The sequence below is a fragment of the Tyto alba genome, unplaced genomic scaffold (genome assembly GCF_018691265.1).
Source record: "Tyto alba isolate M040663 unplaced genomic scaffold, T.alba_DEE_v4.0 Super-Scaffold_23, whole genome shotgun sequence".
NCBI classification, from domain to species: domain Eukaryota; kingdom Metazoa; phylum Chordata; class Aves; order Strigiformes; family Tytonidae; genus Tyto; species Tyto alba.
Genome location: NW_024881297.1, coordinates 311,914 through 334,086, shown reverse-complemented (window position 1 = coordinate 334,086; position 22,173 = coordinate 311,914). Strand labels below are relative to the sequence as shown.

General features: G+C 41.5%; 2 protein-coding genes across 2 annotated transcripts in view; both read left to right on the top strand.

Moving 5' to 3' along the window:
• Positions 1-6,557, top strand: part of MOB1B (MOB kinase activator 1B) — a 43,689-nt gene extending 37,132 nt beyond the window's left edge. The window contains exon 6 of the mRNA XM_042796688.1: positions 229-6,557. Coding sequence (XP_042652622.1) covers positions 229-306 — 78 coding nt within the window. The 3' untranslated portion in view covers positions 307-6,557. The remainder of the gene's footprint in view (positions 1-228) is intronic.
• A 1,014-nt stretch (positions 6,558-7,571) lies between these two features.
• DCK (deoxycytidine kinase) lies at positions 7,572-19,552 on the top strand. Its single transcript, XM_032985544.2, has 7 exons — positions 7,572-7,704; positions 8,836-8,954; positions 11,749-11,942; positions 12,709-12,856; positions 14,405-14,520; positions 14,992-15,091; positions 18,235-19,552. The coding sequence occupies exons 1-7, from the start codon at positions 7,635-7,637 to the stop codon at positions 18,259-18,261; spliced, it is 774 nt and encodes a 257-aa protein (XP_032841435.2). The 5' UTR covers positions 7,572-7,634; the 3' UTR covers positions 18,262-19,552.
• The last annotated feature ends 2,621 nt before the right edge of the window (positions 19,553-22,173 follow it).

Sequence of the window (22,173 nt, the reverse complement as noted above, 5' to 3'; positions counted from 1 at the left end):
GAAAAGGAGCAACTTTTTGCGTTTCCGTCCTTTTAAGTGCAGGAAAAAGCTTTTAGGCAGTTGAGCACTGCTGTTCAGCTAACGCCAGACAGGCAGAAAATGCTCTAGTGGCCGGGCCTGGATTAGAAGAGCCTACGCCCAAATAACTTGTGTCTAAATAAGACTTCTTACCTGAGCTGCACATATAAAACCCTTGTCTGCATGTCTTTCTCCTCATCCTTGTTACAGGAATTCAACCTTATTGATAGAAGAGAACTTGCACCACTTCAAGAACTGATTGAAAAACTCACCTCTAAGGACAGATAAAAAGAAGAGTATTTCTTGAAGTCACTTGTTTCTTTAAGCAAGCGTGTGGTATTTGTTTTTTTTTTGTTTTTTTTTTGTTTTTTTTTTTTTTTTTTGGTTGTTGTTGTTGTTCATTTGTTTTTTTAAAAAAACACAACAAAAACCTGTGCTGTTACTAATAACAGCCAAGATCTACTTTCTGTGCTTTTATTAGAGAAAATCTTTTATCTGTTAGCGACATGTGGTAAATAGCTTTTTTTTAAATTTTATTTTATTCTATTTTGGATTGTTGTTACTCATTGTGGAATTTTAGCAGGTGCTGAGTGTTTATAAAGGAAACATGCTTGGTTGGGGGATTGACTCTGCTGGTGGATGGGTTCTTCTATTGTGTCAGTGGTAGCCCATTCTCATGAAGTCCCTATAAATGACTTGCTTACATTCTCTTAAGTGCCTTGGCAGACTCACTTCTGAGGTGCAAAGCACATACAATACTGAACATTGCTGGAAACAGAAAATACGAACTAACACCCAGGACACTTACTAATACTTGTTTTAGAAAAATATATATAAGCTTACACTAAAAAAAGCCATAACTTACTGAAATCCATGATCTCCAGCTTTTAATACAAATATTTGTCTTATTTTTATAGAGATTAATATAGAATTTTTCAAAACTAGATATTTCTTATAAAGAAAAGTGATGGTGAAGTTCTAGTCGCTAAAGCGAAATGATGGTGGTGGTGTCAAAATTACAAAGAACCTGTGCTTAGCAAGTAGTTACATGTCTGTTGCCATTGGTTTTGGCTTTTTATAGTTGCTTTTATTTTTTTAACAGGGAAGCGTCGACTTGGGTCAGTCACTTCTGCTAAGTTTCCTAGCATTTGCCAAATGAAGGGTTAGTTTGCACAAATACAGTTAGGGAAAATACTCAGCACAAAAATATGCACTGGGGTAATACGAAGTAAAACCTGACTTGAAAAATAACTAGTGAAATGATATTTGTAACTTAGGGATAAAAAGCCTGGCTCTGTGGAGGAGCTCTGGTGGCCAGTGTTTTCCCTGGGAGGAAATGTATCTTGGAGGGAATGTAATTTCATGGCTCCCTTAGGATTTACGCTACCGTGATGGTGTTCTCCCCCATTCAAAACTGCAGCCCGTGTCCAAGGAACTAAGCAGTTGGGAAAAGTGATAGGGATGTACCGGTGAATTTTTAGTCATTTGTAATTTGGTAAGTGCATCTTCTGTTTCTGAGAAAACCTAATCAAAAGGTGACCGTCCCCCACCCGGGTTAGTGTCTTTGTCTCTCTAGCCTTGTGTTTTCCCAAACCAGAAATGAGAATCCCCTGTGAGAGGTTGGCCTCTGGGCTGATCCTCAGATGATGACCTGGCAGTGTCTGCTGCAGCTGTATCAGTCAGGTTTCCTGTGGCTGAAGCCCGTATGACTAGCGCTCTTGTTCATTTAAGGGTCTTGTCAAAGCCGTTGTGTTTTGGATTCAGAGCAATCCGTATTGCGTTCTGCAGCGTGCTATCCCATGGTATCAGTAGTGGCCAAATACAGTACGCTAGGTGGTTAACGTTGCCAGGTTTTGCCAGACTGTGACTCTGCAAAAACACCATTTTTAGGCCTGAGCAGCATGAAGACCTTAACTGACTAGTGTACACTGGACTGACTTTTGACCCTCTTTAAAATTTACAGGTGAAGCCGGAGTTAGCGTGCGATGGAAAAGTTTAGCTTACATTTTGTGTGCCTTTGCTTGACTGAAAATGCTGAGTAAAGTGGAAAATACTGTGCTGCAGCCTGCAGAATATCTAAGTGGCTATTAGTATAGCCAGCTAATAAACACGTAAGCACAATCATAAACACGTACTCATTTGGGAGGCTAGAAATTTGGGGGTTAAAATGATGTATTTCAGAAGCGTCTGAAGGTTCTTTGCAGTAGTATGTTATCTTCAATGGAATTAAAATTCCTAGTCTGCTTAAAGTGCTTCCTGGAGAAGCAGTTTAATGTTCTGTTACCTCTTCTGTCTCTCCTTTTATTAGCACACCCTCCCCCTCCGCCCCAGAACAATTGAGAGAAACCTAGTACTGAGCTAGAAACTGGCATTGTGTACTTTTTTCACTGCTGCTTATTTAGAAATGGAAATGTGGAGCATTGTGCAGTGAAGAATGGTCATGCAGTGGTGTTCATACTGGATTTAGGTTTGGCTACACTAATATTAGATAGAGAGGCTGCTTGCAAAACACAAATGTAGTTTAGCGTTTGTAATTAAGACAGTCCTTGGTTTCATTCAAAGCTTCACTACAGCTCAAGGAAATGTAAAATGTGTTTGACGCCTTTACAGATCAGTGTCATTGCCCATTATAATCTGCTCAAAGGACAACTTAAATTTTCAGTTATCCTTATGTTTCTGCTTTTTTTGTTGTACAGAATGACCAAGTTTTTGTGTGGATGCCAAAGAAAAGGACTTTTATATTGTGGTTTCCTTAACGTTGAGTGCTGGGATTCGATTGGAGTTACCACAGTCCACACTGAGTCAAGCTGGTGATGCAATGTTTTAACAAACTCCTGGCTTAAAAAAGGTGGAGTAAGGTCTTCTCCCTTCTCAGCCAGTAAGGATCTTGACTTTCCTGTGTGTGTACACACATGTGGGAGGAAAAGAGGGGAGATATTTAGTGCATGTCACCTCTTCAGGGAGTTGGAAAAATACGCACAAGGCTTAAGAAGATGAGAGACAGAAGCAAACAAGAAGCACGAGCACCATTTCCTTTCCTTTGGCAAGTCCCCTGTGATGGCAGTATTCACCCCAGTGCTTTCGTCAGTCCTTCTGCTTGTAGGACATGTGTGGTCTGGCAAACCTTGGATTTCCCCTTGCAATTTGGTTGGCCAGTGGAAGAGTCAGACAGTGCTGTAGCACCTAAATGCTGCTGTTGGGAGTCGAGTATTGGGCTGATGACAAAGATGGAGCTCCCAGGGGCAGAATATCCCATGTATTGGACTGAGCAAGTACTGTCTTGTTGAAAAATTGTAGAAAAAGTGTTCCTTTGGTATACACTACCCTTTTTATGTGCTGTATGGTATGTTTGACAAGGTAGCTGGGAATGCAGCCCTTGTGTGGACTGTGTGCATCATTCCTGATGTGTTTGCAGCTGCAGGATTGTTTTTAGCCGAGTAGCATACCTAACATCTGATCTGGACGTGACCACGTAAGCCTGGTGTGGGAGCAGTAGGATGGCAGTGCTAGCTTTGGGTGCAGGGGTGGAGGGCTCTCTTGCAAGGCTCAGGATAAATAACACAGGAGACTATCATCTTTTCACAGTTATGGGAGTGGTCGGTGTCCACCTGACTACACCAGAGCAGCCTAACTCCCAAATCTGAGCTGCACAGTTTTAACCGGACTCCAGTCATGCAGAAAGCTGAATTTAAGACTGTGATCTTGCACACACAGCCTTTTATGTGTGCTTCTATCTAAGGAGTGTTCAATGACGGAAAATTTCCAGCTACAGAGGCGTGAAGAGTGCTGCAGATGCAGTTTAATATTAAAAATCCTGTGAACTTCCCTGTGAAAACCGCCTTGCTGAGTGGAGTCAGTGCTGCTCAAGAGGCTGCGTGTGTGCTTACTGGAGAGGAGCCTTTTCACTGGTGTTACCACATCGCAGCAAGACACAAGAGTGAGAATGGCAGAAGCCTGCTCCAAGGAGCTAAATAGGAAATATTCTCCATTAGATTTAAAGCTGTCTCACTGGTTTGGTATCATGTACCAGCAAGAAACACAAAAGAAAAATATTTAGAAATGAGGATTTGTTTGGAGTGATACCAGTGCAGTAGTTTTCATTTTTAGCATACTTCTGCTCTGGAAGGTTGGGGTTTCTTGCTTGTTGTTGATTTTTTTCAATTTTTTTTTTAAATAGTCAATTCTAGAAATTCAGAGGCATCTGCTGCAGTTCAGCCAATCAGAATTAGAATGTATGATGTGAAAAAGTTAGTCTTATGTGCATAGTGTATTTTTTGTATTCAGTATCTGGCAGTAGAAAGCACTTTTACAAAATAGTTTCTAGGCATGTAATAAAAGCTTGGAGATCATGATTTGCCTGACAGCTGTATGAACACATTGTTTAATTACACAACACTTGAAAATAACAACATTAAAGATATGTATGCAGTGTTTGGGATTTAGTATCCCTATGCTGTTTATATATGCAGCTTTTATTTGTTTTTTGCTTCAAAAAGATGTGGGACCAGAAGCTGGTGTGTGTTTACACTCCTGGAGTAAGGGCACATTGAAATGCTAAACGAAAGTTGCCACGTTGTACAAACGGAATCTGGATCAAGTGAATGTGTTTATAAAATAGTGCATTTGTTGGGGGAAAGGGAGAGGACACCCCCTCACCCCCCAAATAAAACCCAGAGAAACGAACCCTGACCGAACCCCGCGCTGCTCTAGGCCCAGGTTAGAGATGGACTCTGTTGGGTGTCACGAGCGCTTTGAGACAAAGCTTTTCAGCTTTCAGGTGAGGTTCAACCCCACCAGAAGGTGCTGGTGGGGTTGAACCAGGCTGGGCTGCCAGTGCTGGATGAGGCCTTCCAGTGTCATAGGGGCCTTAAATTCTACGGTTTGTGGTGTTTTTGAACTACCGGCATGTTAGACCATGTCAGTGATTTGGGTGGTCGCTTCAGGAGGTCATCTACCTCGAGACGGGATGGGGCAAACTCTGCTGAGTTCATCACATTCAGCCGCCGCTGCCAGTGTTGACACTGTTCAAATGGTGTGGATACGTTATGTTCCCAGAAATAATTAATTTTCTACTGGTTCAAGTCAGGGATACAAGTTAATCGTGCAAATAGAAAAGAAAAATGCCACATTCTGCTGTTGCAGGTAGCTGAGCAGGTAGATGGAGAAAACAGGTTTCAAGGGGCAGGTGGCCCGCCTGCAAGTATCAAGTTTCTTTTACTGCTTACTATGCAATGTAGAGCTTTGAACTTTTGCTTTTACTTTAAGATATAGAGGAGCACTGTCCTTATTCAGTATTTAGGAACTGAACACTCTCCCAGTCTCCCCGACACTCATGTAACAGGTAAGGATACCTATTTGCTGCTATGGACTTCACTTACCTTTCAGATTGTTCCTTTCTGTTTCTCGCCCCCGCGCGCGCCCCCCCCCCCCCCCCCCTTCCTTTCTCTTTAATCACCAGACACAATTTTGCTATAAACACATCCTTTTTGGGTAATTGCTCTTTTTTCTTGCTACCCTATCCCCTCTTCTTACCTGCCGGAGTGCTGTATTCCTGTATATAAACCACCCCCTTTTAGTTGGACTATTTAAAAAGCTGCAGCGTGGACACAGACTCCTTGCTTTTCTTTCGCTAAAAGATTCCCTGGTACACAGAATCTTGTTTCCCTCACTTGTGATATCAGTTGTCTTTTTTCCAAACTGCACTACTAAAACCACTAGCAGTTTTATGGATGCCTGTCGTCTTTTCCTGGATATCTTCTCTTTTAAGATGAGACTAACATTGGTTATTTTAAGTGTTAAACCTTATTATTCTCCCGCTTTTCTTACAATTTCCTCTTGCCAGGTTAAGATTAAGATTGCAGTCTAGGTAAATATCAAATTCCGTTTTGTTTGAAGAACCAATTCCCTAAATTGTTCATAGAATATTGTATTTTTTAGGGGAAATTAATTTTTATAGCCACTAATCTATACTCATTATTTTTGTACATTTGCAACTTCTGACATTTTTCAGAGACATGTCGCGGAGGGAACACTTACTTTCATGGCTGTTTTACTCCTTCGGGATGCTGTGGTTGTGTTGCTTAGTACTTAGAAGCACATACCTTGATGTGTGACAGAGGAGAGAGAAGAATGCAATAAAAATTACGAGGTTACAATAAAAGGCCATTTTTGAAGGGTAAAAAAAAAATATTACAAAAGCAACACTAACCTTTCCTCCTTTAGAATCTTAAAATATATGGGAGAAAATACGGTGTGAAGTGGAAAATGCAAGATGAGAACCCTTATTGTAAGCTAACTGTGCCAATATTGCTTCAGTTTGTAGTCACCGATTGATATTTTAGTTTTAAATGAGAACAGCTTTTGATTTAAAGGAAAACAAGTTGAATGTCTGAAAATCTGCAACATGTTTATTTGAGAGTTGTAAATAATGTATACAGATTGTTGTATGTGATGGGACAGATATTTAAATTCTAGGTTTTTTTCAATAAGAAACTGAAGGCTGTTTATAAGAGAAAATAAATAGCTATGTTTGACCATGATTGTCTTTATTTCCTTTTTGAACTTGTTTCTAAATTATCTTCTACTTGTAGATACTTTTTTCTGTATATTGTACACATACAAACATTACACATACAAATTAGATTTTTGTAATCGCCTTGTCTCAACTTGTGAATATTTGTATTGCAGGCAGACACAATAGCAATAAAACAACCTGATACCCTTTTCATTTCCACGTTTCATGACCTGAATTTACCTAGTACGGACGGAGCTCGGTGTGGGATTTCTGATAACAAGTTTTGCATTAATGGTGTCTCGGTGCCGCTCCCAGGGGGGGTTTGAAAGCTTTGCCTGCGAGGAGGGTGTCCTGCCGCAGCCGGAGCTGCGCTCTCAGTCCACCAGCTTCACACAAAATACAGACTCTGTGGCACAGGTGCTTTTTTTTTTTTTTTTTTTCCCACCTCCGTTCTTTCTCTTTAAGCCTCCCGTGGCCCAGACAGCCACCACATTCCAAGTTTCCTGCCCTCCCCTCACCCTGTAAACCCGAAGCTGCCCTGTGGTCAGTCACCTCTCGCCTGCAGCTGCCAACCGGCCTGTGCCGTCTGCTTGAAAAAGTGGTTAAAAATACTTTTACTTCCACCCCCACAGAGCTCGGGGCCGAGGGGACGGCAGCTTGCAGCCGTCCTACGAAGGGCGAGCGTTGCTCACGGCCTCCTCTGCCCGTTGCATAGATTGGCGTTTTGGTTTTTTTTTTTTCTTCCTGTTAAACTTGGTCCTTCAAGAACACAAGACTCTCTGGTGGCACTGTGGGAGAGGCGTTGCCAAGGGGGGGGCTCTTTGTGGGAGCTGGGGCTTTTCAGCAAAAACTGAGGTCGTTGGCCTTCCTCTCCCGTCGCCTGTAAGATTTCTGCAGGGGAGCGGTGGCGGGTGGCCGCTGAGACCCGACCGAGTCACCGCACCGCTTCCCATCGATGCGCTCGGCCCGCCGCCGCTCGGCCTGGATCGGCCGCGCCGAGCTCGCCCGCCCTGCCGTCGGCCGTGCCCGTGACGTCAGGCACCGCGCGCCAAAACTCGAACGCAGGCGCGGCGGCCGTTACTCCTCGAGCCCCGCGCCCGCCATGGCCACCCCGCCCAAGCGCGGGCGGCTGCAGCGCGGCGTCAGGAAAATCGCTGTCGAGGGCAACATCGGTCAGTGGCGGGCGGGGGCTGTGGCTGTGGCTGTGGGTGCGGCGGGGGGGAGCAGCTTCGGGAGCTTTTCGTTGCCGCCGAGGGAATTAATGCCGTAAAAATGTCGAGATTGGCGGGTGGGTGGGTGGGTGGGTGGGGGGCGGCGGTGGGGACATGGCACTTTCTGTTGCAGTTTTTAACTTAATCTTTTAAAAGATGCGCTGGAGTCCCGGGTAAGACTTGTACGCCTTTCCCGATTGTAGTGCAAAGTCCCTGTGCAAATGCAGGCTGTGAGAGAAAACCTGCCCTTTTCGATGCTTCTGCTGATTAACACGAGAAACCTGTTTAGCTATTGGGTTTGGGTTTTATTTTTATAGGTGGTTTTGTTTGTTTGTTTGTGTTTTGGGGTTTTTTTGTGCTTTTTTTTTTTTTTAATCTTTGTTATCTTTGTTTGTTTTTTGTGGTGGATTTTTTTTTTTTTTTTTGGCAAGAGGTTGTGCTTAAAATCGAGGGTAGATGTTGCCCGGCTGTCTCTTTGTTTACTGATGTGTAACGTCGGTGGTTGATAGCCAACTGATTGGCTTCTCTCAGGCTTAAGTATCTCTTCCTAAAATTTCCTGAGCTTTTTTTCAGTTGGTGACAGATTAATGATTTCTGTGCTGTAGGAAGTAACTAGTAGTGCATCTTTGTACCTTCATTTGAGAAACAAGCACTTTTGCTTTACATTTCTTACATTGTTGCTCATTTGTTTGGTTGTTTTTTTTGTCTTCTTCCTAAAATAGCTTAGGAAGACCACAACTTCCTGAGACCGGACCACTAAGTACCTTTAAAAAATTAAGACTAGGTGTTCTAATTGCAAATGTAACTTTCTGGAACTTAGATAACTGATTTGGGCTGAGACTTGTTATCATAACCGATTTTCATTAAATTGGCTATTGGTGTTGTGTGGTACAAAATGAAAAATGCTGTTGCTCAATAAATTGATGATCTGTGGTACACGATGGTCTCTAATTTGTGCTTGTCATGAAGTCAAAAGTATATGGGTGTGAGAGACTCATTTATGGGAATTTAAAACAGAGTTGTGTAGTAGTTAAATAATGATGCTCTCAGTGTTTTTTTGACTGCCGTTCTTCCCAAATGCTTCTTCTACAGCTGCAGGGAAATCGACGTTTGTGAATATTCTCAAACAAGCTGATGAGGAATGGGAAGTTGTTCCTGAGCCTGTAGCCAGATGGTGCAATGTTCAGCAAAAGACAAAAGAGGATCATGAGGTATGGTAAAAGGAAGGAAGGTGAAACTTCTTAAAAAAATAAACCAACACCCAAAAAACCTCACAAATCCAAACAAACAACACCCCCCCCACCCCCGACGTGTCAAATATTCTAATTTCAAAATTAGGGGCTCATCACTCCTGGGAGTGTGGCTGTGGGGCCTTTGTGTTCGGGATCACCAGCCGGGAGCAGGCCGGTGTCAGTTGGCGGGTGGTGAGCAGCTGTTTTGTACATTACCTGCTGATATTGCTGTCAGTGTATTATTCTGTTACTGTTATTAAACTGTTTTTATCTCAACCCGTGAGTCTCCCTTTGCCCCTCCAATTCCCTCCCCATTCCCAAGTGGGGTGAGGGTGGGTGAGTGACTGTGTGGCATTTAGCTGCTGAGTAGGCTCAAACCACAACAACTGTAGGAAGATTTTTCTTATTTAGATCTGGCAAAAAGGACAATGTGTTTTGGTTAATTAAATGGGTAAACTTTTAACAGAGGCGTGTTGTTTCTAACTTTTCCTCAGCTACGTTTTTTCAGAATTAGACAGCTCTTGTTTTTTTTTTTTTTTCTTCTTTCTTCATGATACCAAAGTAAATCCAAATACAAAACCAGACTAAAGTCCTTTCTTTTAAGAACTGACCTAACACGTTACTTTAATAGACTTGAAATTCAAGTAAAATGGCTTTTTTTTTTTTTTTTTTAATTTGGTGTGGTGGGTTGACCGCAGTCAGCAGCTAAGGACCCCCCCCACATGCACCAGCTCACCCCCCCAGCAGAGCAGAAAATCGAAGAGAAAAGAAGGCAAGGTGATTTATGGGTTGATATAAAGACAGTTTAATTATCAAAGGGAGGCAAAGAAAGGAGTGAGCGAAGGCAATTGCTTATCTCTTCCTAGAAGCAGAGCAGTGCCCAGCCAGTCTCTGAGCAACCGCTACTCTGGAAGACAAAGCCTTCCCCTCCTCCTTCTTCCCCTACCCGAGTTGAATTGCTGAGCATGACATTCTGTGGTGTGGAACATCCCTTTGGGCAGTCGGGGTCAGCTGTCCTGGCCGTGTCCCTCCCAGCTGCTTGCCCACCCCAGCCCGCTTGCTGGGGGGCAGAGAGGGAGAGGGAGAAAGCCTTGATGCTGTGCACGCACTGTCCAGCAACAGCTGAAACAGTGGTGTGGTATTAATGCTGCTTTAGCCACAAACACAAAACACGTTACTCTCTGGGCTGGTATGGAGAAGGTTAACTCCATCCCAGTCATGTCCAGTAAGATGAACATAAAATTTGAAATCTGTCATAATCATCCCTGAAGTTGGACCTTACTAATTTGCTCTTTTCTCCTTTTGCTGGTTTGCAGAAATGTGATGCTATACATGACTCCTAAAATTAGTCGGGAAACACTTCAGAAAAGGTTCCTAAAGACAAGACTGTACTCTGTCTGTCAGCACTCCTTGCACATGTGTCTGTAGGTTTCTCTTAGAGCCTTGTGTGTGTTGGAAATAGCTTCTGATGTTCTCCTTGATGTTGGCAAATTCCTGCAGCAACAGCAGCAGCTGCTGAGACACGGCACAGTACTGCGCACCACTTGTGTTTCTAGTAAGATGATTGTACAGTCCAAACAATAGGCCTTTGCCTATTTTTTTTCTCCCTTTTCTGAGAAAAGTTATCAGCATTCAAGGTCCTGATTATTGCTTTTAAAATATAGTTCAGTACCAAAAAGTAGGCTTTCACTTTTCCATCTTCAGTAAAGGTGGTACTTTCATTGTCCCGCAGTATCAGGAAAAAACCAAAACAAAACGATCTTTTATTTCTTACTGGTGAAACTGATAAATAAGGGTCTTCTGACATGTGAAAGGTCACTGTAGCTGCATCTTCTCCACTTGACTAAGGAGTAGGGGGGATGTCCTGGAGAGTGGAACCAGGCTGTGTCCCCTGTCCCGCGCCAGCGAGGGCTCTTGCAGGCAGTTCCCAGGCACGGTCTGGGCAGTAGGGCAGCCCGGGGACTCTGCCGCAAGTGCCCCGCCTGCAGCTACTTCCTTATGGAGGCTGGGAGAGTGTAGTGCTGGGGGGGCTGCCCCTGTGTGGTGCTGGGCACGGTTGCAGGGTAGGAGAGGTGAGGATGAAACCTCAGATTCCAGAATCTTAATTGCTATCACCGAAGTGTTGACCTCTGTCTCTAGGTTTTAAAAAACATGTCAGTGTTCGGATTTGGTGTTGGTGTAGCAAAAAGATTCAGACTGAAGCAGTCATCTCTAGTAGACTGTGTTTTCTAGTTAAACTGAGCACACAGCTTTTAGTTTCCATGAGCTGTAGTGGCTGTCTCGAGGTGCTTGAGCCCTGCTTGCAGTCTGTTCTGAACCTCCCAGGTAAGGTGAGAGCATAATCATACCTTAAGTTGCTGCATCATCTGTAATTAATGTACTTAATTAACTGTAATTAATGGATGGAAAACCAAAATGAGCCTAACTTGCAACTCACACTCGTCAGAGTAACAGGAGCATGGATTTTTCTACAGTGTTTTTGAGTGTTTGTACTGCTAAGATGTCGTTCTTTTATTAAAGCTTGTAAATATTGATCAAAGTGTTTTGGTACTTTAGCATTGTGGCATCGTAGTTGCTTATTCAGTTAAGTGCTGTAGGAGGAATAACATTACTGGCATTTATGCCTTGTATTACAGATAGGGTTGGGAGGTGAATGACACAATTATAAACCTGAAATAAAGGCTTAACAGCTTTAACGTCGTAGAGCAATTCTGTTTTACCTTAATCATCCTCCGTCTCAACTTAAAGGGTCGCTGTGTTTGCTTAAAACCAGGAGCTGACCGAATCACAGAAGAGTGGTGGAAATGTGCTTGGGATGATGTATGACAAGCCAGAGAGGTGGTCTTTCACTTTCCAGACATACGCGTGTCTCAGCAGGATCCGGGCTCAGCTCAGGTCCCTCAGTGGCAAACTCAAAGAGGCGGAGAATCCTGTTGTCTTCTTTGAGCGATCCGTCTACAGTGACAGGTACGTTGGGCTGAAGTCCTTTAAAGTAAAGATCAAAATTCTCTTAAAATAAGTAAAAATCAGATCAGAGTGTGACTGAGTTTTGTACCTCCTTTCATCATAAAATCACAATAACCCCAGTAAGTGGTTTGTTATCTTTATCTCACTGGTGTTGTCAGTGAAGTAAAATTACTAGTCTGAGGGTTTATAGCTTTGTTTTATAACCTGGATTAGCTACATGTAGTTTCTCATTCTTTGTGGGTAGGTGTTTTATGATTTGTGCATGCATGTTTCCCTTCAAAGGAAAGAGGGGAGTAGTCATCAAGAAGAGTCAAGAGTGATTTCTTTCTTAGTCACTTGTTTTCTTTTACACTTCCTGAAACAGGTCTAGCTATTTCATATTGCGGTACCCTCTCCTTCTGGATTTGGAAGGTTAGATTGGATAACTGAATCGCATCCCATAATCCTTAGGTGTTCACTGTGTTCTAATATATTGTGAATAAATGACCACAGTGTGCAAGCCAGTGGCGGTCTGTAGATTATTCCTGACCAGGTACCTGAGCTCTGAATGTTTCTGCTTTTTGTGGACACTGCTATGGGCAACGGCAGTGGACGTGCTATGGGATGGGGATAGCAGCTGCTTATCTCCAGTCCAAGCAGAAGTCAGAGAAGTTACAGAATTGCTATGCTCAGCTTCTCTTTTTGCTGCTGTGCGGTACTTTAGGCCAACAAAGTAATGACTACATTCAAGCTAATTTTTGTTTCCATAACAATTTTGTGTTCACAGATACATTTTTGCAGCTAATTTATATGAGTCTGATTGCATGAATGAAACTGAATGGACGATTTACCAAGACTGGCATGACTGGATGAATAAGCAATTTAGTCAAAGCCTGGCACTTGATGGGATCATTTATCTCAGAGCCACTCCCGAGGTGAGGAATAAAAACTTCTAACTGCCTCCAGAGTGCATGTTCTACACCTTGCCTGTAAATTTTGATCTTTGTTTATGCTTCCACAGTATTTTTCTCTTAAGAAAATGTAGGTTTTCACTAAATGTACGTAGGTGTGAATGTAGGGCTTAACTAAATGTAAAAAATGTAGGTGATTCTAGACCTTTTTTATGATAAAAGAATAATGTGCTTGCAGTGAACTCCATTAAGGTCACAATTGTGTGTCATTATATATCACCATATCTTTGCTTTAGAGATTGCTTCGAATGTCTTGGGCAAGGAAACAGCTGAGAAATTCTCACAGAAATGTCATCTTCTCAAAATCTTGAGCTACCCTTCTCTTTCACTGGGAGAGTCCTAGTGATTAGAGTTCAGTTCAGATTGTAGTATTCCCCTGAAGAATACAATACTTGAGTTATGACTAACACATCCTGGAAATACTTTAAAAAAGAATGTTCTTTCAAGTGTAGCTTGTGTATTTTTAAATAACATATGACGATAAGAATTTTCCAATTGCAAAACCAGAATATATGACAAGAGCAAACCAGAAAATATCATTGTAAGGAAAAAAAAAAAAAAAAAAGTACAAAATAGCTATAGGAATGTTGCTGTGGTAGCTATAACAATTTCTAGCTAATGTCACAGCTGATTTGGGGGGGGTGTGAAGCCCTTGGACCTGGAGCAATGGAGCTAAGCCAGATGAATGCACCTGCTGTGCATGAGGCTTTATAACAATGCTTTGATCTTGGGGCATCTAATACTTTTTAAAAGGAGAGAACAACATAATGAATATATCTTTTGAATGTGAGACTTACATGAACAAGAGAAAAACATTAGAGTTTAGAAGAGCTCTAATTGCAGTAATTAACTCACAGGTCAATTCCACACTTCGTTACTTCCCACTTTGATGCGTTCAGCTTTCTTGTTGTTAACAACTACGTAATGTAACATGCTGGAGTTTCTCTGAGGGCTTTTTCCCTAGGCTCGCTATTGAGGGCTTTTTTTTTTTTTTCTCTTTAAGTCACAAATGTATATTTAAATTACAAAGTACAACAGTTTTAAACAGTTTTGATTGGCTTGCTGTTGAGGCTTTGGATGTGTTCAGAGCAGGAACAAATGATTTAGTACACTTGAAAACTGGGTTCTCAAGAGCCAGAAATAAGAGTTTTTGAAATGCCTGTCCGTAATGTCAAATGGTTATTTCTGTGTTCCTTTCATGCAATACAATGGTACCCCTTGCATTAATAAAGAGCTTAGTTGAAACCTTTCCTTGTGGTGGTGAAATGATGCGATACATTTCCTTGGGTTTCTTTCATTTTGTGTGTAGTCCATGGGCTCTGTCAGCTGAACATGGAATAATGTTTCTGTGCTCATAAGATAGTTAGCAAGTTGAATATTCCCCTTTGGCAAAGAGTGGCATATGGAGCACGGTAGGAAGGGTTGGCAAAAAATACTTCAGCAAACTAGTCTTCCTCCGTAGGTCTGCAAAAGCAATCAATTTTCTTTTTTCCCGATATCTTTTGCCTTTAGAAATGCTTAAACAGAATTTACTTGCGCGGAAGAGATGAAGAGCAAGAAATTCCCATTGAATATCTGGAGAAGCTTCATTACAAACATGAAAGTTGGCTTCAGCATAGGACACTGCGGTAGGGTTACTTAAAGATGGGTAAATTTTTGTGGGGATGTGCCATAATGTTATTTCTACCAGTGAAACTTCAGCTTTTTCTGTGATATGTAAAATTGACCTCAAGGAATGTTTCTGTCTGTTCTTCCTTAGTAGTATTGGCTTTACAGCATGTTAGTTTTTGCTAGGACATGCAACGTGCCTTGAGTTCTCTTAACATGGAGCTCTGAATAGCAGAAGATTCAGCTGTACTAATTTTAATACACAGTTGAATTGAACATTAAGTTCTGGGGGAACAGAATGTTCAAGAACTGATAATATATTCTAGGAACCACACTGTAAATTCAAGCTCCTTTATATTTGGGATTCATGGCTGTCATTTATGCAGTTCTTTTCATGGGATTCTTAACACTGAAAATGCTGACTTGAATGATGTATGCTCTCTCTTTTTTTTTCAGGTAGTAATGTTTTCTTTGTTCCTATCCCCATACAGAACGGATTTTGAATTTCTACATGAAATACCTATTTTAACATTGGACGTTAATGAAGACTTCAGAGGCAAAAAGGACAGATATGATCACATGACTGAAAAGGTAAAATTTCACAAACAGAACAAACTGACAATTTAGGTTTATTGCCAGCATGTCAAAATGAATTCAGGACACTTCTTGCATCTCAAAGTGAAGCATTCTTTGAAGTCAGACTAGACTTAGAACCTGTGGTTGTCCATGTTACTTCCTACATAAATTTTCCATTAAAAAAAAAAAAAGAAAGAAGGAAATATTCAGGCTTATTTGAGAAGACTTCCACTATTTGCTTTGTTTGCAAATATAATTTCTAATTTAAATACCCCTTAACTGCTTGAAAGAACTATTATTTGCTATGTCCTGCTTCTAACATTGTGCAGGCATCCTAAGAAATGCAATGGGGGTGGGAGAGGTAGAGGGTGGCTCTTGAGGGAGAGAAAAAGAAGCTACTCAGGTCCAGGTTGGATTGCAGGGGTAAAGTCTTCCTTGTGTTAGGTCTGGAAGTGCCTAACCTACAGTGCTCGTCAGTAAAAGAACTTGGGTGTCAGGTGCTGTGAAAACACAGTACTCAACTGTTACAATGGGAAATTGAAGGATGAGTTTACTGAACCTGCAGCTGAAGCGTGATCCGAAGCAGTGAGCCAGTGGCAGACTAGGCTCTGCAGACATTGCCAGCTAAACAAAAGAAGAGTATGGGCTATCCTGTCTTCTGGTTAGCGTGTCACAACAAGGGGCAGTACAGCTCATGCAAATAGGGATCCTTTGCTCTAAGAAGACACTTCACTGTGTAATCGTCCTTCTGAAATATCGAAGTCATGGAGTTACATTCATATAATGAACAATCTATTTATAGCCTGCTGCGATACTCCTTATTTTTAGTCTTGTTTATGAAATTGGCACTATTATTAAAGTTTTTCCCTCCAGTTGCGTTTGTTAAAGTGTTATTAAAAATCTGTCTCGAAAGCAGTGAAACTCTGGGAGTGCTTTTCAAATGCAGCTTTCTACTTTGTTTAGGAAGTAATGCAGAATAAAAATAATAAATATTTTTCAGTTTTGTTGGAAGGAGTGGAAGAATAATGTGGATTTCATGTAAAAAGAATTCAAGTTGAGGTTTCTCCATGCGACAAGATCTAATCCTTAGGACAAAAAGGTGTAATATATGTTTTAAAGCTATGCCAAACCATCAGCGTTTTAACTGCTCGGGTGCTTGGTATTTGAATGTTGATGGGATTCAGCTGACTTATTTGAGTAGTTGCAACAAGTTACAGACCTTAGCAATGGTATGTGCACATTTTTCCACTCTTTGGAAGTAGATTGTTTACCTCATGAGAAAAGCAGCTTTGTCCTTTGATCTCAGTTTATCCACTGAGAAGTGGAACTGTTCACCTGATTAAAACCAGCCCTCATGGTATTTGCTTTTTTAAAGCTTGTTAATTGATGGAATGACTGGACATTGCAGCTGTGGAGTTAATACGCTTCCCATCTGCACTGTGAGATAAGGCTGAGCTCAGGCACCTCACTCAGGATTTCAGAGGAGTTGACTCCTGTGTAGCTGTCAGGTTATCTGGGAATAGCCTAAGCCATGTCTTGGCCTTATTTTTTGGCATTTCTTAAGTGGACTCCCAGAACTGCTGCACTTGTCACGAGGATGGGTGGGTCAGCCTTCAGTGTACGCTCCTGTCCAGTGGGCACCAAAAACCTGTATGCTTCCTTCTCACCTCTCTTGTGATGCTCGCTGTCAGAGACCCATCTTGGAACCGTGGCTGGTGTGTGAATCATGAGAAGGTTCATCATGCAGTCCTACTTCTGTTGCTTTCCAAAGTGGAGGGTGGCTTCCTCGTGATGTCTTTCAAGTTAGGGTATTGGCATAGTTATGTGTTCCCTTCTCTACAGGAGGGGATTTGACCCCTTCCCTCCGGCCCTCCCCATCCTTGAGCCCTGAACTTGAAAGGGAAGGGTCACAGTTGGAGAATGTGATCCAAGATGTGTTTCCATTTCACATCCAGAATTCGGACAAAACGTTTACAGATGTGCTCTGTGTACGACAGCCTCTGCCAAAAGAATAACGCCATGTTCTCTAGTGAACTGTTGATTCCCTTCTCTGCAGTAATCAAGCTTGAGTGGACAGAGTGGAAAATGCTCCTAGGTTGGGCTTATATCACAGCGTAGTTGCCAGGATGCTCTTGAAACAGAGATGGGAGTTGTGTGCCTTGGCCTTGTGTTCTTTGGCTCTTGTATCCTCTGGGGGGTTATATTTTTAAAAAGGTGGCCAGGCCCTCACTGCCCCCTCTTCCTGCCTCCACGATTTAAAGGGAGGGTAGTAATTACTCTTTTTCTTTTGGGAAGGAGGCACAACAAAAAGGCACGAATACCTGTGGCAAGAAGCATTTTCTCAGCACGTTGTCTTCCTGCAGCCTTCAATAGTGACTGGCATTTAAGACATTGTCTTAAGTGACTGCACTTACAAGTGTAATGCTGCTTGGCATGCTGCCTGCTTTGGATCCAGTTCTCAAGCAATTGCATGGATTATTTGAGGTGCTGTACTGGGTCTCGGTGCTCTGTGTAGGATCATGGATTTCTGACTCGGGGTTCTGGATAACGTTCCGTTGGCCAGAACTTCATTATTAATTTTTAGGTAGCTGTAGCCATTTGAGGCACTCTTGAAATACTGGAAATGGAGTTCAACAGTAGCTGAACTATTGATGGTATTGTTCCACAGTATCAGATTTTTTTCAAATACTATGGTTTTGCTAGGTATTATTTTACTATTTATTTGCCAACCTCAGATTCCAAGGAACGTACTAATTAGATGCATTGACGATAAATACAAACAGTATGCTGGTTGTGGCTGTGACTTGGTGTTTTCCAAATGAGAGATCTTTCGGGGTGGTCAGTATCTTCCTCATGTTTAGGTTAGACCTGTTTTTAAGATAACTCATTTGTGTTGTGGGGCTGTAGTTTAGGACCATGGGAGGAATGAGCATCATTCCAATGACTCTCTCTTCGCACCTGCTAAATTATAGGTACTGTGGCTGAAAAAAGTTCTTGATGGACAAGAAATGGCATAGCTGAGCCTAAGATTATTTTTTCCAGTTCCTGTTCCTGTAGGTTGCAGTAAAGCATAAAGCAATGGAGAGGTAAATGTAGTTGCTGTATATTTCTGTTGATAAATATTTAGTTTGATTGACAATATTTGTTTCTTTTTGCAGGTCAAAGAATTTTTGAGCACCTTATAATTCTCTTTGAAGTGCAGGCAGAGTCCAAACTGTTCCAAACATCTGTGCGATCAAAGTCTGAAGTACAGCTTCTGCTTTTATAGAGGGCCTCTGGAGAGGCAGGACTCAATTCTGTTGATTTAACTGTGAGGAACAAAACAACTTTGTGATTAGGGAAATTATTAAATAATTCAGTAGGCTTGTTCAGTATTATATTAAGTAACACACACAAATTCTGAAGATTCTAGAACTCTGAGAGTTCTCAAATACTGTTCCTGTTTCTAATCAGACCCATAAGTTCTAGAGTATTTTATTGTATTTTTTTTAATTTATTTTGTGTCCAGTAGCTGTTTTATTTTCAAGAAGGTAGTGGGTTTTTAGATCTGAGTGTTTTTTTTAGTGGAATTGATTTGTAATGGATGTGTCGTTGTTCCGAGGAAGAAAAAAAGTAAAGCCCATTTTTGTTGGTGAGGGAATTTTAATATAACTTGGAGTTTTATATTGTGAGGTATGAAAAAATGTTGTCTGACAATTTTGGTAGGTGAAGTTCTACACAGAATACACTGAATTAAATTCAAATATGGCTGAAATTCTGTAGATATCAAATTAGTCTTTTTTTAAATTTTGCACTGCAAACAAGGATATTAAGAGGCTTTCCATTCTTGAGCATGGTTGGGGGGGTTCCAATTTTTTTTTTTTTTTAAGTTCTTAATAAAACAGAGCTGTTTGTTCTTGGTAAGTCCTCTTTTCCTGTAGAGCAGTATGTTTGCTTGATGGTTATGGTAAAAGGAAGAAGAAAATTTTGCAAATGGCCTCCATCTGTAAATGATGTGTTTCTAAACCTTTCCTTAATCACGTTTTGGATGTCAGAGGTGGCTCCCTGCTTTTGTTCCAGCTTCTCCATTTGCTAACTGGGCCTTCTGGGTGCTTATACAAGACACTGCAATACTTGAAGTAGGCTGTCCTTTCTCATTCATCTGGTGTTAAGAAGGGGAGAGCTTTGTAGAGTAGCTGCTGTTCCAGTGCGTCATATTACTGAGCCACTTTCAGGTGCAGAAAATATAAACTAGACAGGGTACACATCTCAAGTACCATGTTTTGTGCTTTGTTCTGCTTTAAGCCTTTCTGAATGATTGCACAGTTGGCTTTTGAATGCAAAATTTTATTGTAAAGCATTTTATTGTCTACTGTGGTGCCTGTTACCTGCTAATTTGAAATGAAATGTCTTCCTTCGTGGTTGGAATTGTGCTGGTGTTCTCTCACTGTTGACCAAAAAATAAAAGTGGTTGGAAAGACTTTTTTCAATGCTTAATAGTGTTGGTTCTCTTGTCTCATGAAAAATAATCTTGCGGATTGCTGTTATATATTACTAGTACAATGGATTAATTTAAGATTATGTATGCTCAGTGTGTTTGGTGTACAAGTTCTCCAAGATCTCTGAAGCACTGTGACTGGCTTCAGACTTTTTTAATGTGTGGGAAATGAGTTTATGGGATAGAGACACAGGATTATATAAAGCGTATCATATGTACAATTTACTGGTCAGTAGAAGTGTTTTGTATAATATGTTCTTGTGGAATGTAGCAATAATATGGTTGAAAATCTTTTTTTGGACTCCAAGATTGCCTAGCGAAACAAAAGATTTTAAGGTCTTTGCTCCAGAAATGAAGTGAGGTGGAATGTTCAGATCTACTCGAAGCACATGGTAGAAGCCCTGAAAACATTTTTGGCAACCGTCTGAACATTAACAACTTATTTTGACTAACAGTGCAATTATTCCTATGGTTTCAGCTGTCAGAATTGTGGATTTAATTATAAGAATTGGAATGACAGTGCTTGTTCCAAGGAGTAAACAAGTCTGAGTTCTAATAAGGACTTCTTTTTAAACCCATCACAGAGCGTACAGAAATTCTATGGCAGGTTATCTGCATCCCATTCCAGAAAGCTTAACAAAACCTCTCAGCTGCCAAGTTTGGGTTTGAAGGAGCAAAGTCATGACCAATTATTAGAATGTTTTTAATTGCTGTGGAGAAAAAAACAACAACAAACCCAAAACACACCCCCCACCTGCCCCCGAGCTTCTTAGGGCTTTGAAAGTAGCTGGGCTGAAGTACCCGAAGCTGCAGTTATTTGTATGTAGGACAGATGCAGCGTAAACCGAAGTGGAGATGTCTGTAGGCTCTTCTGCCTGCGTGTCAGCTTGAACCTCGCAGCTCTAACAGCACCTCAGACTTTCAACTCTGTCAGTATTCTTTTCGTTGCTTAAATCTATTCCCAGGCTACCACAAACCAGGATTGTTGTGTTGGTTTTTTCCTACTAGGGGATACAGAAGGTTTCTGAACTGCTATCTACTGTTTGGTGATGAGGTTTTTTCAGTCTCTGAGTGCCGTGTCCCTTTCTCTTCCCTTGGGTAAGAGACACTTTGATAGAACTGGCTAGAAATGCTTGCTTGTTTTAATCAAGCGTCATCACGGCTGGGAAGCAAAATTGGTATGCGGATTTTGTTAATTTTTTTGCAGTTAGGATACAGATTAAAATACTGATTTATAGTGTTTTAATTGTTATGCAAGTACACATGTGAGCAATGGACATAATATTGCCTCGTTTTATTTTCAGTCCTTGTAGTTGTTTTCTGTATAGTGGATTTTAAGTTGTCTTAATAGAAATGCTTCTTAGAACAGCAGTCGAGTTTGTAGGTAGAACTCAATTTTCTGTAATTTTCTGCCAGTTACTTATGTCTATTGTTTTCTATTTATTTCAGCAGGCTTCACGGTAATGCAATTGTATATAAAATGTGATTAGTATAGAGATTATTCTGTTCTTTTTCCAGTAATTAAAAACTCCAGGAATCTATTTGTGAAATAAAAATGACACATGAGAAATTCACCATAAACTGTAAAGCATAGAGCAGGGAAGTATGTATGTAGTAGCAATTAAGTTATATCTTAGGAAGAAACAGCGTGCAATTGCTATTGCCAGCAGGTTCCAGCATAGCTAGGTGTAGAGACACACAGGCTGTTTTCCCAGCTCCTGTTTAGACTCATTGTGTGACTGTGAGTAAATTGCTCTTTGCCTCAGTATTTTCATTTTTAAAATATTGGTATGTCCCGATATCTTCAATATTAACTAATCCTCCCAGCCTTCTGTGCTGTTTTATAGGTCTGAAGTGCTCTGTTAAATAATTGAGAAGGCAGGCAGACCTGGCTTTAGATTTTCCTCCCCCCCCCCCCCCCCACTGGAATCTTATGATGTCCTTATGAGGGGGGGGTCACTGGCCCAGATTCATGGCCGATCGAAATTATTTACTTGTTTCAAAACATCTTGAAAGCCATTAGTGCCACGTCAGTTGTGTTGAAGTTAGTCCACTGAAAAACGTGGCCACCGAAAACTGTCACCATTTGTGAGGAAACGAAATTTAGGACAACTGTAATCTGGAAATAAAAACGGATGGCCAAACCTGTGCTGCAGGCGCCGTGGCCGGGGGCGATGGCGAAGCGATGTGCAGGGCCTGCCACGCGAGGTCATCGCGTCCTCGGGGCTCGCTCCCTGAGGGAAGAGCCTTCCTGTGTTAACAGTGAATGGCTTCGGGGAAGAAAGGTAAGGGAGGAAAAGGTCACTTCCTCGCTTTGCCACAGCGAAAATGTTAAACTGATGAATAAATACTCTGCTGAATGAGATAAATCTTGGTCTGGAGGAAGGAGGGGGACAAAGCGAGCCCCCCGTTTGGATTAAGCGAAAGACTAGAGCAGGCTGAGCAAATGGGAGGGGTTTTGACACCAGAAGGTCTTCCGTGCAGCCACCAGCTGTTTCTGTTCTGCAAGTGACTGTTAGCACATGGATAACACTAATCCTGACGTGTCTGAGCGATAACAGTCGCCTAGTGCTGAGCTATCGGGCCCAAATGCAGACAGCGAGCAGCACTAATGCTGGCA

Excerpts from the sequence above, each read along its gene's own strand:
- DCK (XM_032985544.2), top strand. The coding sequence starts at position 7,635 with ATGGCCACCCCGCCCAAGCGCGGGCGGCTGCAGCGCGGCGTCAGGAAA. Across the intron at positions 11,943-12,708 it reads CGATCCGTCTACAGTGACAG|ATACATTTTTGCAGCTAATT; the intron begins GTACGTTGGGCT and ends TTGTGTTCACAG. Across the intron at positions 12,857-14,404 it reads ATCTCAGAGCCACTCCCGAG|AAATGCTTAAACAGAATTTA; the intron begins GTGAGGAATAAA and ends TTTTGCCTTTAG.